This window comes from Cervus canadensis, chromosome 15 (assembly GCF_019320065.1).
Source record: "Cervus canadensis isolate Bull #8, Minnesota chromosome 15, ASM1932006v1, whole genome shotgun sequence".
NCBI classification, from domain to species: domain Eukaryota; kingdom Metazoa; phylum Chordata; class Mammalia; order Artiodactyla; family Cervidae; genus Cervus; species Cervus canadensis.
The window spans coordinates 70,855,686-70,869,988 of record NC_057400.1 but is presented as its reverse complement, the minus strand read 5'-3'; the positions used below and the strand labels follow the sequence as shown (position 1 = coordinate 70,869,988).

The window sequence follows — 14,303 nt, the reverse complement described above, 5'->3', positions numbered from 1 at the left end:
ATAGATGGGGAAACAATGGAAACAGTGACAGACTTTATTTTGGGGAGCTCCAAAATCACGGCAGATGCTGACTGCAGCCGTGAAATTAAGATGCTTGCTCCTTGGAAGAAAAGCTATGACCAACCTAGACAGCATATTAAAAAGTGGAGACATTACTTTGCAGACAAAGACCCAACTAGTTAAAGCTATGGTATTTCCAGCAGTCATGTATGGATGTGAGTGTTGGACCATAAAGAAGTTTGAGCACCAAAGAACTGATCCTTCTGAACTGTGGTGTTGGAGGACTCTTGAGAGTTCCTTGGACTGCAAGGAGATCAAACCAGTCAAACCTAAAGGAAATCAATCCTGAATCTTCATTGGAAGGACTGATGCCAAAGCTGAAACTCTAATACTTTGGCCACCTGATGTGAAGAGCTGATTCATTAGAAAAGACCCTAGGAAAGATTGAAGGAAGGAGGAGGAGGGGATGACAGAGGACAAGATGGTTGGATCACATCACCAACTAGATGGACATAAGTTTGAGCAAGCTCTTGGAGATAATGAAGGACAGAGAAGCCTGGTGTGCTGCAATCCATAGGGTTGCAAAGAGTAGGACATGACTGAGTGACTGGACAACAATGACAAGATCTGTAGGGTGGGCCCTAATCAAATATGTCTGGTGTGGTGTCCCAATAAGAAGGGAAGATTAGGAAACATACACACATAGGGAAACCATGTGAAGAAGATGGCCATCTGCAAGCCAAGGAGAGAGGACTTCAGAAGAAACCAACCAATGCTGCTGACACCTTGATCTTGGATTTCTACCCTTCAGAACTGGAAGAAAATATCTGTTTAAGCCTCCTGGCCTGTGGTGCTTGTTATGGCAATTCTAGGTACACTCACTGCCCAGCCATAGTGCAACTTGGTGATCTTAGAGTGAATCAGAGGTTTTAACCTGTCCACATTCTGGTCAAATCTCATAGAATTAATACTTCAGGTGATTTTTTTCAGCATTTTCACCATGGCAAATTATCCCCCCTTTGCATTTGATGGCATGTTTAATGCCTATAGTTTTCTCACTCAATAATATAAAGCTCTGTTAGGGTATCATTCTTTTTCTGGCTGCTTCCTAGATATATGTCCAGTATAAATAGTATGTGGTAACAACAACAGCAACAATAAAAAACTATATTGAGTGGATAAATATTTTTCTTATTTTAAAGTAACATACATTTATTATAGTAATTTTATTTTTTTAGTGGAAAACATTTATATAGATTTTTTAAAATGCAAAGCAATATAATATGTTGAGCATATACATATGTTGTAAAAAATTCAAACATACAGGAAAAGATACACACAGACTTCAGAATAGTAATAATTTTAGAAGGCACAGATAAAGCAAAGAACTAGATTATCTGTGATTGTATTATTGGTGAACCAGTTAGATGACTTTATTTCTTTAATAAGAGTTTTACATTGCTAATATATTTATAGTTTACATGTAATTGCTTATTACATTTAAAATACTAATTATCTGAAATTTCCATATTTTAAAGTGCCTATAAATTTTATTTTCTTTAAGGGGAATTATTCATTTTGGGCAAAACACCCAATAGTTCATAATAGGTTGGAAACACAGCAACTGCTAATTTAACATAAAACAATGTAACTGCTAGAGCTTGTTTGTGTTAAATAGAAGGTAGTTATGAAGCCTATGGAGCCTCAGAGAAGCCAAATTCTTAATATATTTGCATAGGTGGAACAAGTAACTTGTTTTCCACATGCTTCATATACTTAAAATCTACTTAAGCTATGTTTTTAAACTGCCAGTCTTTTGGTTTAAAAGCCTAACTACATCTCAAAAAGTGATATTCAAGAATCGTTTTAAAATTACAGCTGCTCAATGTCAGTGATATGATAGATTGATATATTCAGATTCAGACATGATCATGGTACCATTACCAGAGTTAGAGTAGTTGTATCAAACTGATAGATTTAAGAAGCATTGATATGGTGCTTATTGTCTATCAGAAACTCTTAAGTAACTTGTTTAATCATCATAACAAGCCCATGAAGTAGGTAATATTGTGTCAGTGAGAAAGCTGAGGCACATAAGAAAGTTGAGATAAGAAAAGTCGCCAAGGCAAAGGCAGGATATGGAGGGAGGCAGATGAGCTTCAGTGTTTGTGCCAAATCATTACAGTCTGTTGCCTCACCAAAAAGTTTAGACTGTATCTAACATTTGTGATGCATGCTGTGGATCTGAGCTTCTGTAGGCTTTACATACATTCAGTTGTCTTATGGTATTGAGCCATCACTGGGAATCAAAAGGTCTGGATTCCAGTTTCAGTTTTGGTGAAGGACAAAGAGTGTGATTCAGGGAAACTGGCTGTAATTTTCTGGGATTCAAGCTAATGAATTGGTTAAATTAGATGATTTATCTCCAAAATCTCTTCTAATTCTAAAGTTTTAGAATTTGTAGACTATCTTAAAAGTCATGAAATGAATATATATTTTTTAGTTTTTAAGTTTTTTAAACTGAATACTCAGCCTATATTTTTCATCTTCTACACTCTCATTCTTGAAAAAAACTTTTATTTAAAATTTATTTATGCATTTTAAATGAAACAAAGATGAATATTTTTAATGATAAAAGGTAAAGAATCTGCCTGCAGTGTGGAAGACCTGGGTTTGACCCCTGGATTGGGAAGATACCTTGGAGAAGGGAAAGGCTACCCAGTCCAGTATTCTGGTCTGGAGAATTCCAAGGACTATACAGTCCAAGGTGTCAAAAAGAGTCAGTCACGACTGCCTGACTTTCATTTCACTCACAAAAAAAAATTAGACATGATAAACCATTAGACACCTTAACAACAAAGAAACAAAGACACACAAAGGAAAAATCAGAAGAAATATATGGGAAAAGAAAAAATACATAACCATAGTGAGACATATTAACATTTCTCTAAGAACATTTTATCAAGTGAAGAAAAAATAAGAATAGGAGCCTCTTGAATGTTGTTATTAATAATTTAAATATAATAGATTTATATTTAGCTAATTTATATTAATCACATCCTACACAAATATATTTAAAATTTTGTATCTCATACCATGTTATTAGATGTCTGTAGGACATTTAGAAAAACTGGCAAAAAGATAAACATTACTAAATTTCAAAAAGTAAAATTCTTTTTGTGTGTGTGATTCAGCTATACATATACGTATGTTATTTTGAACTTATTTTTCATTTTAGGTTATTGCAAGATATTGACTATAGTTCCCTATGCTATACAGTAAACCTTTGTTGCTTGTTGCATATATATTTTTTTAAATTAGAAATGTAGCTTTCTGGAGGGGAGGAGCTAAGATGGTGGAGGAATAGGACGGGGAGACCACTTTCTCCCCTACAAATTCATCGAAAGAACATTTGAACGCTGAGCAAACACCACAAAACAACTTCTGATCGCTAGCAGAGGACATCAGGCATCCAGAAAAGCAGCCCATTGTCTTCGAAAGGAGGTAGGACAAAATATAAAAGATAAAAAAAGAGACAAAAGAGTTAGGGACGGAGACCCATCCCGGGAAGGAAGTCTTAACAGAGGAAGTTTCCAAACACCAGGAAACCCTCGCACTGGAGGGTCTGGGAGAAGTTTTCGAATCTCAGAGGGCAACATAACCAGGAGGAAAAATAAATAAAACCCACAGATTACATGCCTAAAAGCAACTCCCAGCAGAAAAGTACCCCAGACGCTCGCATCCACCACCAGCAAGTGGGGGCGGAACCGAGAGGAGCAGGCAGCAGCATTGCTTAGGGTAAGGACCGGGCCTGAATGCCCTGAGGGCAATCTGAGGGAGCAAAGGAGAGATGGCAACTTAAACTGTGGGATAGCAAGAGAGACAGGGAAAAAATTAACCTGCAAAAAGCCCAAACTGAAGATACTGCCAGCCCATTCGCAGAACAAAGGAAGGACTGAGCAATTCCAGAGAAGAGCTAGCCGGCTGTGGACAGGCCCATCCCCCGCCGGAGGCAGGAGACAGGGGGGAGGGGAAAGGGGCAAACTCGCCCCGGAGAGGGCATCTCCTACCAAACTGCAAACAGGCTTCCAGTCTCTAACCAAAGACTTCCTGAGATTCTGTATAGTTGACATCTGCTGGGAGGGTCGCAGGCAGAGATCAGCTCCCCAGAAGAGACACAGGCACACCAGACCAGCGGCACGCATGGAAACTGAGGCTGGGACCGCGAAGGGGATAAGGCGCACCATACCCGGGGAGAGTGCGCACCTCAAGCTCCTGGCTGCCTGAGCTGCTCGGGCCGGGGAAGGCACAAAGCGCAGGCCCAACTGAGTCTGCATCTTTGTGGAGTACCCGAAAACCTGAACCTGAGTGGCTTAGGCCTGGGAAGTGCACGCAACTCAGGGCCCGCTCCCTGTAGAGCAGCCGGGAGCCTGAGCAGTGTAGACGGGGAAAGCACACACCCGTGAGCGGGGGCAAACCCAGTGTGGCCGGAACACTGCGAGTGCTCCCCACACACACCAGTGACATTTGTCTGCAGCGCCCCTCCCTCCCCACAGCAGGACTGAACAAGCGAACCTAAATAAGAGACCACCTCCACCCACTTGTGTCAGGGCGGAAAATAGACACTGTAGAGACCTGCTAACAGAAGCCAAATAAACAAACGGAACCGCTTCAGAAGTGACAGGTGCAACAGATTAAAATCCCTGTAGTTAACACCGACTACACCGGAAGGGGCCTATAGATATGGAGAAGTGTAAGCTGGAACAAGGGGCTATCTGAAACTGAACCAAACCCACACTGCCCGCAACAGCTCCAGAGAAATTCCTAGATATATATTTTACTATTTCTTTTTCTTTTTTAATTAAAAAATTTTTTTCTCTTTTTTCTTTTTTTTCTTTTATTTTTTTTCAAGTCCTATATTACTCCTCTATTACTCCTTAATTTTCATTTTCATAACCCACTGTAACCTTGCAAAAAAAAAAAAAGACCCTATTTTTAAAGCAAATTTCATATATATTTCTTAAATTTTTTGTGTTTTTGTTTTTAACATTGTATTTTTAAGAGTCTAACCTCTACTCTAGATTTTTTATCTTTGTTTTTCAGTATTTGATATCAATTTTGGACATTTAAGAATCCAATATTCAGTACCCATTTTTACTCAGGAGTGTGATGATTACTCTCTCCTGCTTTTGATTCTCCTTTTTCTCCCCCAAATCACCTCTATTTCCTCCCTCCCCCTTCTCTTCTCAATCCAATTCTGTGAATCTCTGTGGGTTTCTGGGCTACTGAGAACACTTAGGTAATGGAGTACTGCGTAGATCTGTCTCTCTCCTCTTGAGTCCCCCTTTTTCTCCTCCTGCTAATCTCTATCTCCTTCCTCCCTCTCCTCTTCCTCATGTAACTCTGTGAACCTCTCTGGGTGTCCCTCACTGTGGAGAATCTTTTCACCATTAACCTAGAAGTTTTATTATCGTAGTATAGTAGGAGAAGTCTCGAGGCTACTGGAAGAATAAGACTGAAATCCAGAGGCAGGAGACTTAAGAAATGTAGCATTCTATTCATACTAAGTCAAACAAAAAACACTTTTATATTCTCATTTATACAAGTTTTGAATTTAACAAATAGATGTAGATATCTTAGATTCAGATGCTTTTATAAAGATATAAAGCCATTTTGCCAAAGAAAAGGAAATAAAAAAGCAAACCAACAGAAAATAAACAAGAATAATTTTACCTTTAATATTACAGAAACTTTTTATTTGTGGAATACCACTACACATTATTGTTCCCCTAGGAGCTAAATGTGTACTTTCAGCTCCCAAACAGCATTTATTTACCCAATAGAAATGCAAAGCTAATTATAATTAAGACTGTTAATTTTAGTTCTGCCTTGAATAATTCCACTTCACAGAGCTATCTTTTTTCCTCTTATTGAAATTATGAAATTATGATTTGTTTGATATGAGAAAATTAAGACAGAAGACTTAGGAATAAATATAAAAAGAAAGTTTGATGACTTAATAAATATCATTAAGTTTTCAAAAATGGTAAAGCTCAAAGAAGCTCAAGAAGCTCAAAGTCTTTTCAGTGATACTTATCTATATACATCTTATATGGTGCCAAAGCAGTGAGGGAAATATATTTTAATTTCTGTAAACAAAGACATTTTCAGTAAGTATTTCCATATAATACTTTTGTTTATTTAAGCAAATACTCTTAGACTGAACTTCATCCCAAGTGATAATCTCTCAGGCTGTTTAGAGACTATATTCTCAGGAATATGGCAAAGGCAGGCTAAGAAAAATAAGATCTCCAGCTCTAAGACAAAGACATGGAAACATGATGCTTTTGCTAACGATCATAATGACAAATTCCCTATTCTTTAGCCTCATTTTACTTCTCAGTTCATCATGATCTAATGATTTAGATCATTTTTTATTTTACAGATAACACCAGGGACAACACTCAAGTTCCTACTGAACCTCAACTCTTCTCTAGAATGAAGCACATTAAACAAGAGATGGCCAAAAATCACCTTCAATTTGTGCGATTTGAAGCAACAGACCTCCATGGTGTGTCCAGGTCTAAGAGTATCCCTGCACAATTTTTCCAAGTGAGTTTTGCAAGTAGTTATGGCTGAATGTCATTTCATTCAATTCATTTGCAAGTGAATGGTCCTTATTACTCTTTCTAATTTTATTGTAATCTAAACAGCAATTCAAACTGAAAACAAATCTAACCCTTGTTTGATATGAGAAAATTATGACAGAAGACTTAGAAGCAAATATAAAAAGAAAGCTTGATGACTTAACAAATATTATTAAGTTTTCAAAAATAGTGATATTAAGAAACACTGCATTTTCAGATGTTTGAGAATTGAGATTTTTTTTTTCAGTTTATGTCATGCGTTTATTTTGATAACCGATTACTGTGTTATTGAAACATTTCTTAGGAAGGGACATCAGTCAGTATTATACAAAAGTATCAAAATTAAGCATCCCCAAAGATTATTATTGAAATATTTCTTTCAATATTAAATTGTAATTTTCTAATTTGCTTTACACTGAGTAAAACTAGAGTTTTTCAAAACATTTTTTAAAGAGTTCCAAATAAGTCAAACATGTATCTCAAAAAAATTATTTAAATCCGCCTACACACACACACAAAGAAATAGAGGAAAACAACAGAATGGGAAAGACTAGAGATCTCTTCAAGAAAATTAGAGATACCAAGGGAACATTTCATGCAAAAATGGGCTCATAAAGGACAGAAATGGTATGGATCTAACAGAAGCAGAAGATATTAAGAAGAGGTGGCAAGAATACACAGAAGAACTGTACAAAAAAGATCTTCACGACCCAGATAATCACAATGGTGTGATCACTCACCTAGAGCCAGACATCCTGGAATGTGAAGTCAAGTGGGCCTTAGAAAGCATCACTACGAACAAAGCTAGTGGATGTGACGGAATTTCAGTTGAGCTATTTCAAATCCTAAAGGGTGATGCTGTGAAAGTGCTGCACACAATATGTCAGCAAATTTGGAAAACTGAGCAGTGGCCACAGGACTGGAAAAGGTCCGTTTTCATTCCAATTCCAAAGAAAGGCAATCCCAATGAATGCTCAAACTACCGCACAATTGCACTCATCTCACACACTAGTAAGGTAAGGCTCAAAATTCTCCAAGCCAGGCTTCAGCAATATGTGAACCGAGAACTTCCAGATGTTCAAGCTGGTTTTAGAAAAGGCAGCGGAACCAGAGATCAAATTGCCAATATCCGCTGGATCTTCGAAAAAGCAAGAGAGTTCCAGAAAAACATCTATTTCTGCTTTATTGACTATGCCAAAGCCTTCGACTGTGTGAATCACAATAAACTGTGGAAAATTCTTCAAGAGAAGGGAATACCAGACCACCTGACCTGCCTCTTGAGAAACCTGTATGCAGGTCAGGAAGCAACAGTTAGAAGTTGACATGGAACAACAGACTGGTTCCAAATAGGAAAAGGAGTACGTCAAGGCTGTATGTTGTCACCCTGCTTATTTAACTTATATGCAGAGTACATTATGAGAAACGCTGGGCTGGAAGAAGCACAAGCTAGAATCAAGATTGCTGGGAGAAGTATCAATAACCTCAGATATGCAGAAGACACCACCCTTATGGCAGAAAGTGAAGAGGAACTAAAAAGCCTCTTGATGAAAGTGAAAGAGGAGAGTGAAAAAGTTGGCTTAAAACTTAACATTCAGAAAACTAAGATCATGGCATCTGGTCCCATCACCTCATGGGAAATAGATGGGGAGACAGTGGAAACAATGTCACACTTTATTTTTGGGGGCTCCAAAATCACTGCAGATGGTGACTGCAGCCATGAAATTAAAAGACGTTTACTGCTTGGGAGGAAAGTTATGACCAAGCTAGATAGCATATCAAAAAGCAGAGACATCACTTTGCCAACAAAGTTCTGTCTGGTCAAGGCTATGGTTTTTCCAGTGGTCATGTATGGATGTGAGAGTTGGACTGTGAAGAAAGCTGAGCACCAAAGAATTGATGCTTTTGAACTGTGGTGTTGTAGAAGACTCTTGAGAGTCCCTTGGACTGCAAGGAGGTCCAACCAGTCCATCCTAAAGGAGATAAGTCCTGGGTATTCATTGGAAGGACTGATGCTGAAGCTGAAACTCCAATACTTTGGCCACCTCATGCGAAGGGTTGACTCATTGGAAAAGACCCTGATGCTGGAAGGGATTGGGGGCAGGAGGAGAAGGGGACGACAGAGGATGAGATGGCTGGATGGCATCACTGACTCGATGGTCATGAGTTTGAGTAAACTCTTGAGAGTTGGTGATGGACAGGGAGGCCTGGCATGCTGTGATTCATGGAGTCGCAAAGAGTCATACATGACTGAGCGACTGAACTGAACTGAACACACACACACATGAAATTTATATATACAAGTCCGTGAGTAGGTTGAAAAATTAAACAGTCATTGAATAGTGCTTGACTTATCAACTTTATTACTGGTAAAGGTGGATTCAGATCACATAAGTCAAATGGCATTTGAAATTGTGTAGAGATGGTGGAAAGTGAAGGAGGCAGTGACTCAACACCAATCACAGCAGAGTCACCTCTTCTAGTACCAGCTGCTCCTCAGTAGCCAAGCTCTTTGAGATTTGGAGGTATTTAATATAAAAACCGAATTGGCTTGCAGAATTAACCTCACCATGTTCACTGACATCACGGGAACGGAACTTTACAGCCAACTTTTTCTCTACCCATATATGTAAATTTCAACACATGAAACCTTATTGACATTCCTGCCACACAATTTCTAGAAAAAAATTTATGTGTCTATTCAACTTCATACTTCATCATTTCCCAGTTGTGTGGTACATAGAAAAGTTAAATAAAAACTAAATCTATTGAATCCAACAGGTATTTGACCAGAAAATGCATTAGCAATCATTTCATCTAACACTTTTGTTTCACAGATATGGCGGCTGAGGTATGTATATAGTACCATGACCTGCCTAACTTCACACAAGCAATTAATGAAAGAGTTAGGACTAGAAATAGATTTGGTGATACTCAAGTCATGCTGACTTGAAGGCTACAACATTCTGGAAACTATAACTTAGGTCCACATTCATGGGCAAGGTTTTCGGAACTCTGTGCCTATGAGGTAGTTTGCTCATTAGTGGACTGTAAAGGTGAGTGAGGAAGGAAGAGCCATGGTCAGCAACCCTGGCTCCCCTGTCCCATGTGTCCTGTGTGTGACCAGTGAGCTCTCTGAGAAGGACTGCAGACGGCCTACTGACTCTTTTTGGAGGATTACAATAGAATAAGTTGAAATAAAGCCTTGTTGGCAGTATTAGCAACTATGCCATGTGATAAAAAGTGACTTTAAAAAGTACTTTTGGTTATAATCATTTCAAATAATTCCTTTAGGTTTTACCTTTTTAATTTGCTATAAAGACATTTTCTTTATTGCTATAGCTTTTATTTATGAGTGCTGTTTGCATGAGCATATAAAGTCTCCAAAGGCTAAAGCCTAGAGCTATTGACTTGTTTATAAATTACCTTTGAGAATATTATTTTAAACTATTTAAAATGTATCTGTAATAAGCTAGTTTCAACTAACAGATGAAGCATGTTTTTTTTGTTGTTTTTTTTTTTTTTTCTCAGTAGGAATGCTCTCCCACTCCCACTTCCCGTCCCCCAACTTTTTTGTTTGGTTTCAAGCTTCAAAAGTTGATTGCTCTGTCCTTTAACTTCTTTAGGAAAAAGTGATTCATGGTGTTTACATGCCCCGAGGTTATCTTGAATTGATACCAAATCCTAAGGACAATGAAGTGGATCACATTAGAGCAACGTGTTTTAATAGTGACATAGTACTGATGCCAGAGCTATCAACCTTCAGAGTTCTGCCGTGGGCCAAGAGAACAGCCAGAGTGATCTGTGACACGTTCACTGTGACCGGGGAGCCTCTTCTGACCTCCCCGAGGCACATCGCCAAAAGGCAGCTGAGCCAGCTGCAGGATGCTGGCTTCTCCCTGCTCTCTGCTTTCATTTATGATTTTTGCATTTTTGGTATACCTGAAATTATCAATTCAAAAACCATATCTCTTCCTGCTTCAGCACTGCTAAATAATCACGACCAGCCGTTCATCCAGGAACTCGTGGATGGTTTGTATCACACTGGGGCCAATGTTGAGAGCTTTTCCTCCTCTACCAGGCCTGGCCAGATGGAAATCTGTTTTCTGCCTGAATTTGGCATCAGTTCAGCTGATAATGCATTTACCCTCAGAATGGCTGTCAAAGAAGTGGCAAGGAAGTATAATTATATCACCAGCTTTTTCATCGAGACTGGATTCTGTAATTCAGGAATTTTGTCTCATAGTCTCTGGGATGTCGATGAGAAGAAAAACATGTTCTGTAGCAGTTCTGGAATTGAGCAGCTCACGATTACTGGGAAAAAATGGTTGGCAGGCCTCTTGAAGCACTCTGCTGCCCTCAGCTGCTTGATGGCTCCTGCTGTTAGCTGCAGGAAGCGTTATTCTAAAGAGAGCAAAGACCTGAAGGAGAGTGTGCCGACCACGTGGGGGTACAATGATAACAGCTGTGCTTTTAATATTAAGTGTCATGGTGAGAAAGGCACTAGAATAGAAAATAAACTGGGCTCAGCCACAGCAAATCCTTACCTGGTGCTGGCTGCCACTGTTGCTGCAGGCATGGATGGACTTTACAGCGATGATGGTGTTTTGGCTGGTCCAGAGAACAGCACAGACCTTCATCAGTCCAAGCCTTCTGAGATCCCTTTGAAACTGGAACATGCCCTCATGGCACTAGAGGAAGATCAATGTCTGAGACAGGCTCTAGGAGAAACTTTCATTCGGTATTTTGTTGCCATGAAAAAATATGAGTTAGAAAATGAAGAAACAGATGCTGAGAGAAATAAATTCTTAGAATATTTTATTTAGAGTGGAACCCTTAACTATTTCTGTAACAGTGTGAGTTTTTTTTTAAGTTGCTGATTTGCCAGAAAGAAAAGATGGAATTTTCTAATAATAATAAGACTACAAATGCTTTCTCTCTGTTTTGCCCCATGAAAATATTTGAAGATGACATGGGGCTACTGAGAAGATTCTAATAGAAACAAACAATAAAGTTGTGGTGCAATAGTGATGTGCAAACCCAGCAAGTCTTGTCACTCGGTGGTCATTGCCTCTGTGTATGTTTGTTGACCTAGACACAAATATTCAGGGTTTTTTTTTTTGGGGGGGGGGGCAACAAATATATTTGCAGAATAAAAAAGACTTAAGAGTTAGAAAACAAAATTTAAATGACTAAAAATACAATGAAGTAATTTTCAATTATACACATACATTGTGACTGCCAGGGAAACAAAGACATTTGATAATATAATCTCACTCATATTGAGGATCTATTTTTCAAACATCATTGTGATGTTTCCAAATGATTTAATTAAGGTTTTCAAAAATATGTAATGATGACAAATTAGCAGAAGTTTTCACATATGTCCCATCTCTTTCTACCCTGCATCACCAACTTCTGAAAGTCTAAGGAAGTTCAAGTCTGTAATGTCCACAAGAAATGGATTTTGAGCTGGGAGCAATGAGATCAAACATTTAAAAGTAGTTAAAATCTTTCTTTAAACCATATCTTATATAGAAGCCTAATCCATAGAATACAGATGAAATGGGGATGGACTGGGGTAGGTGGGCTGTGCCTGGTTTGTACCACTCTTTGGAAATTCTAAAGATACCTCTAGTATCTAGTGCTTTGTAAAGTGCAAAAACAGCTGCCTTGATGTCTAGGACACTGTTTCAAGCTAAAATTGCCTTTAAATTACTGATTCTCTTACTGTCATAAGCTGGTATCTTCCCAGACAGTATTAAATGTTCTAAACATTGTTTGAATGAGAGACTATTGTAACTATCACTGAAGTTTAGCTCCTTTGGGAAGGAAATTAAATATCAACCTACTAGCAAACAAAACCCTATTTCACTGCTTAGAATCAAATAGGAAATTTTATGTTCAATTAAAACTATGATCTCAGCTTAGACAGCAAACACACAGTCAGAGGATTAGAATATGACTCAGATCTTCCTAATTCAAATCCATGAAGAGTGAAAAAGTGTGAAAGTGTTAGTCACTCGGTTGTGTCTGATTCTTTGCCACCCAATGGACTGTAGTGAAACCAGGCTCCTCTGTCCATAGAATTCTCTAGGCAAGATTACCTTCCTTACCCAGGTGTCTAACTCTGGTCTTCCATGTTGTGGGCAGATTCTTTATCATCTGTGCCACCAGGGAAGACTCAAACCCATGCAACTGTCAACTAAAAAATTAGTAGAGAGTTATTTTATTTGGTTGTAATGTTAAGGACTCCAAGCCCAGGAGGCAGTATCTCAGAAGCCCTGAGAAAACTACTCCAAGCATGCAGGAGAGGGAGTCAGAAGATATACAAGTTTGCAACAAAGGGGGCAGGTAGTCTGAATATCAAAGATTATCGTTAAGTAAACAAGTAAGGAAAACCAGATATCCAGTTAGGGAATTTAGTATTCTTCTATGCATGGGAAGATGAAAGTCTCTGGGCTCACTGAACTTATTCCTTTCATATGTACTTCAGCCATCTAGGCCAAACGCTGTCTCTTGATTATTTACACCCTCAATTCCTTGTTCTCCTTGTTCACCCTACAGGGTGGCAGGTGTGGCAGCTGGCTGTTTCTTGCATCCCTGCAAGCTCCTCAGCAAAAATTGAGGTGGGTGGTAGCATCTGCCAGGTCACAGGAATTATGTTCCCTTTTGGGGGCTCTCATTCACATTGGAGGTCCCAAATAACTGGTGACTGTGACATTTCTTGCCCACCGATATAGTTTCATTTCACAATACTCAGTGACTTGAATAGTGAAAGTCAGTTAGTCTTCTAATTGCTCTCCCTCTTTCCTTTGAGCAGGAAAAGTGTGTTTGTATACACAAAAATAAGATTTTTTTAGACGATTAAGAGGAGGAGAGAAAGTTAGCGTAGGGTAGGTGGAGAAGGAAAGGAAAATGCAAGGACGCTCCAGAGAATGAAACCCCTCACATTCTGGGTGGGGTGGGGGAGGAGCTTGCTGGTTGTCTCCCTGTCTTTATTTTCCCCTCTGTTCTCAGTAGTGACATACAAAGGTGTCTGTTTGGAACACACTATAAAAAATTAAAATGACATTTCTGGAGTTTCATTGTGACTATGTGCAGTCATGTTACTAGGACCAGACCAAAGAAATATAACTTGAAATGTCATAGGAAGCTCTACAAAACTCCTTCAAGGACAGATTCTCTGCTCCCTGTCCTTTCCCCATGCTTCTGCCCTTGTCTTCCTGTTGGCTACCTTGCAGAGCAAGGAGGGCAATACCTTTGACAATGGAGCCACACAGGGGTAGTAACAGGATGGGAGGGAGCAGAGGATGCAGGCTTTGCCAACTTTCAGATTTTTATTTCTATTTCCTTTAAGGCATAGTGATTTTGTGTCTTTGTTACTTGGATAAAATTTACCTTTCTCACTTGTGTGTGTGTGTGTGTGTGTTGGGAGGGCATTTGAGGGGTTCGAGGATGAAAGAATAAAAGTAAAAGGACTAGTAAAAGACCACTTCTTCAATCTTTCTACTACTAGAGAGGAGAATCTGAACTAGAAGACTTATACGTGCAAAAAAATTGCATTGTCATTCACTCTGAAAGAGCTGTATAGACCTATAAAATAAAGATTATTTTCCACCCCCCAGTTCTACAAGTATCAAGTCTTTAGCACTGCAG

General features: G+C 38.9%; 1 protein-coding gene across 1 annotated transcript in view; it reads left to right on the top strand.

Moving 5' to 3' along the window:
- Positions 1 to 11,691, top strand: part of LGSN (lengsin, lens protein with glutamine synthetase domain) — a 66,214-nt gene extending 54,523 nt beyond the window's left edge. Inside the window, exons 4-5 of the mRNA XM_043487865.1 lie at positions 6,446 to 6,612; positions 10,271 to 11,691. Of these exons, the coding sequence (XP_043343800.1) occupies positions 6,446 to 6,612; positions 10,271 to 11,470 (1,367 nt within the window). The 3' untranslated portion in view covers positions 11,471 to 11,691. The remainder of the gene's footprint in view (positions 1 to 6,445; positions 6,613 to 10,270) is intronic.
- Positions 11,692 to 14,303: the final 2,612 nt, after the last annotated feature.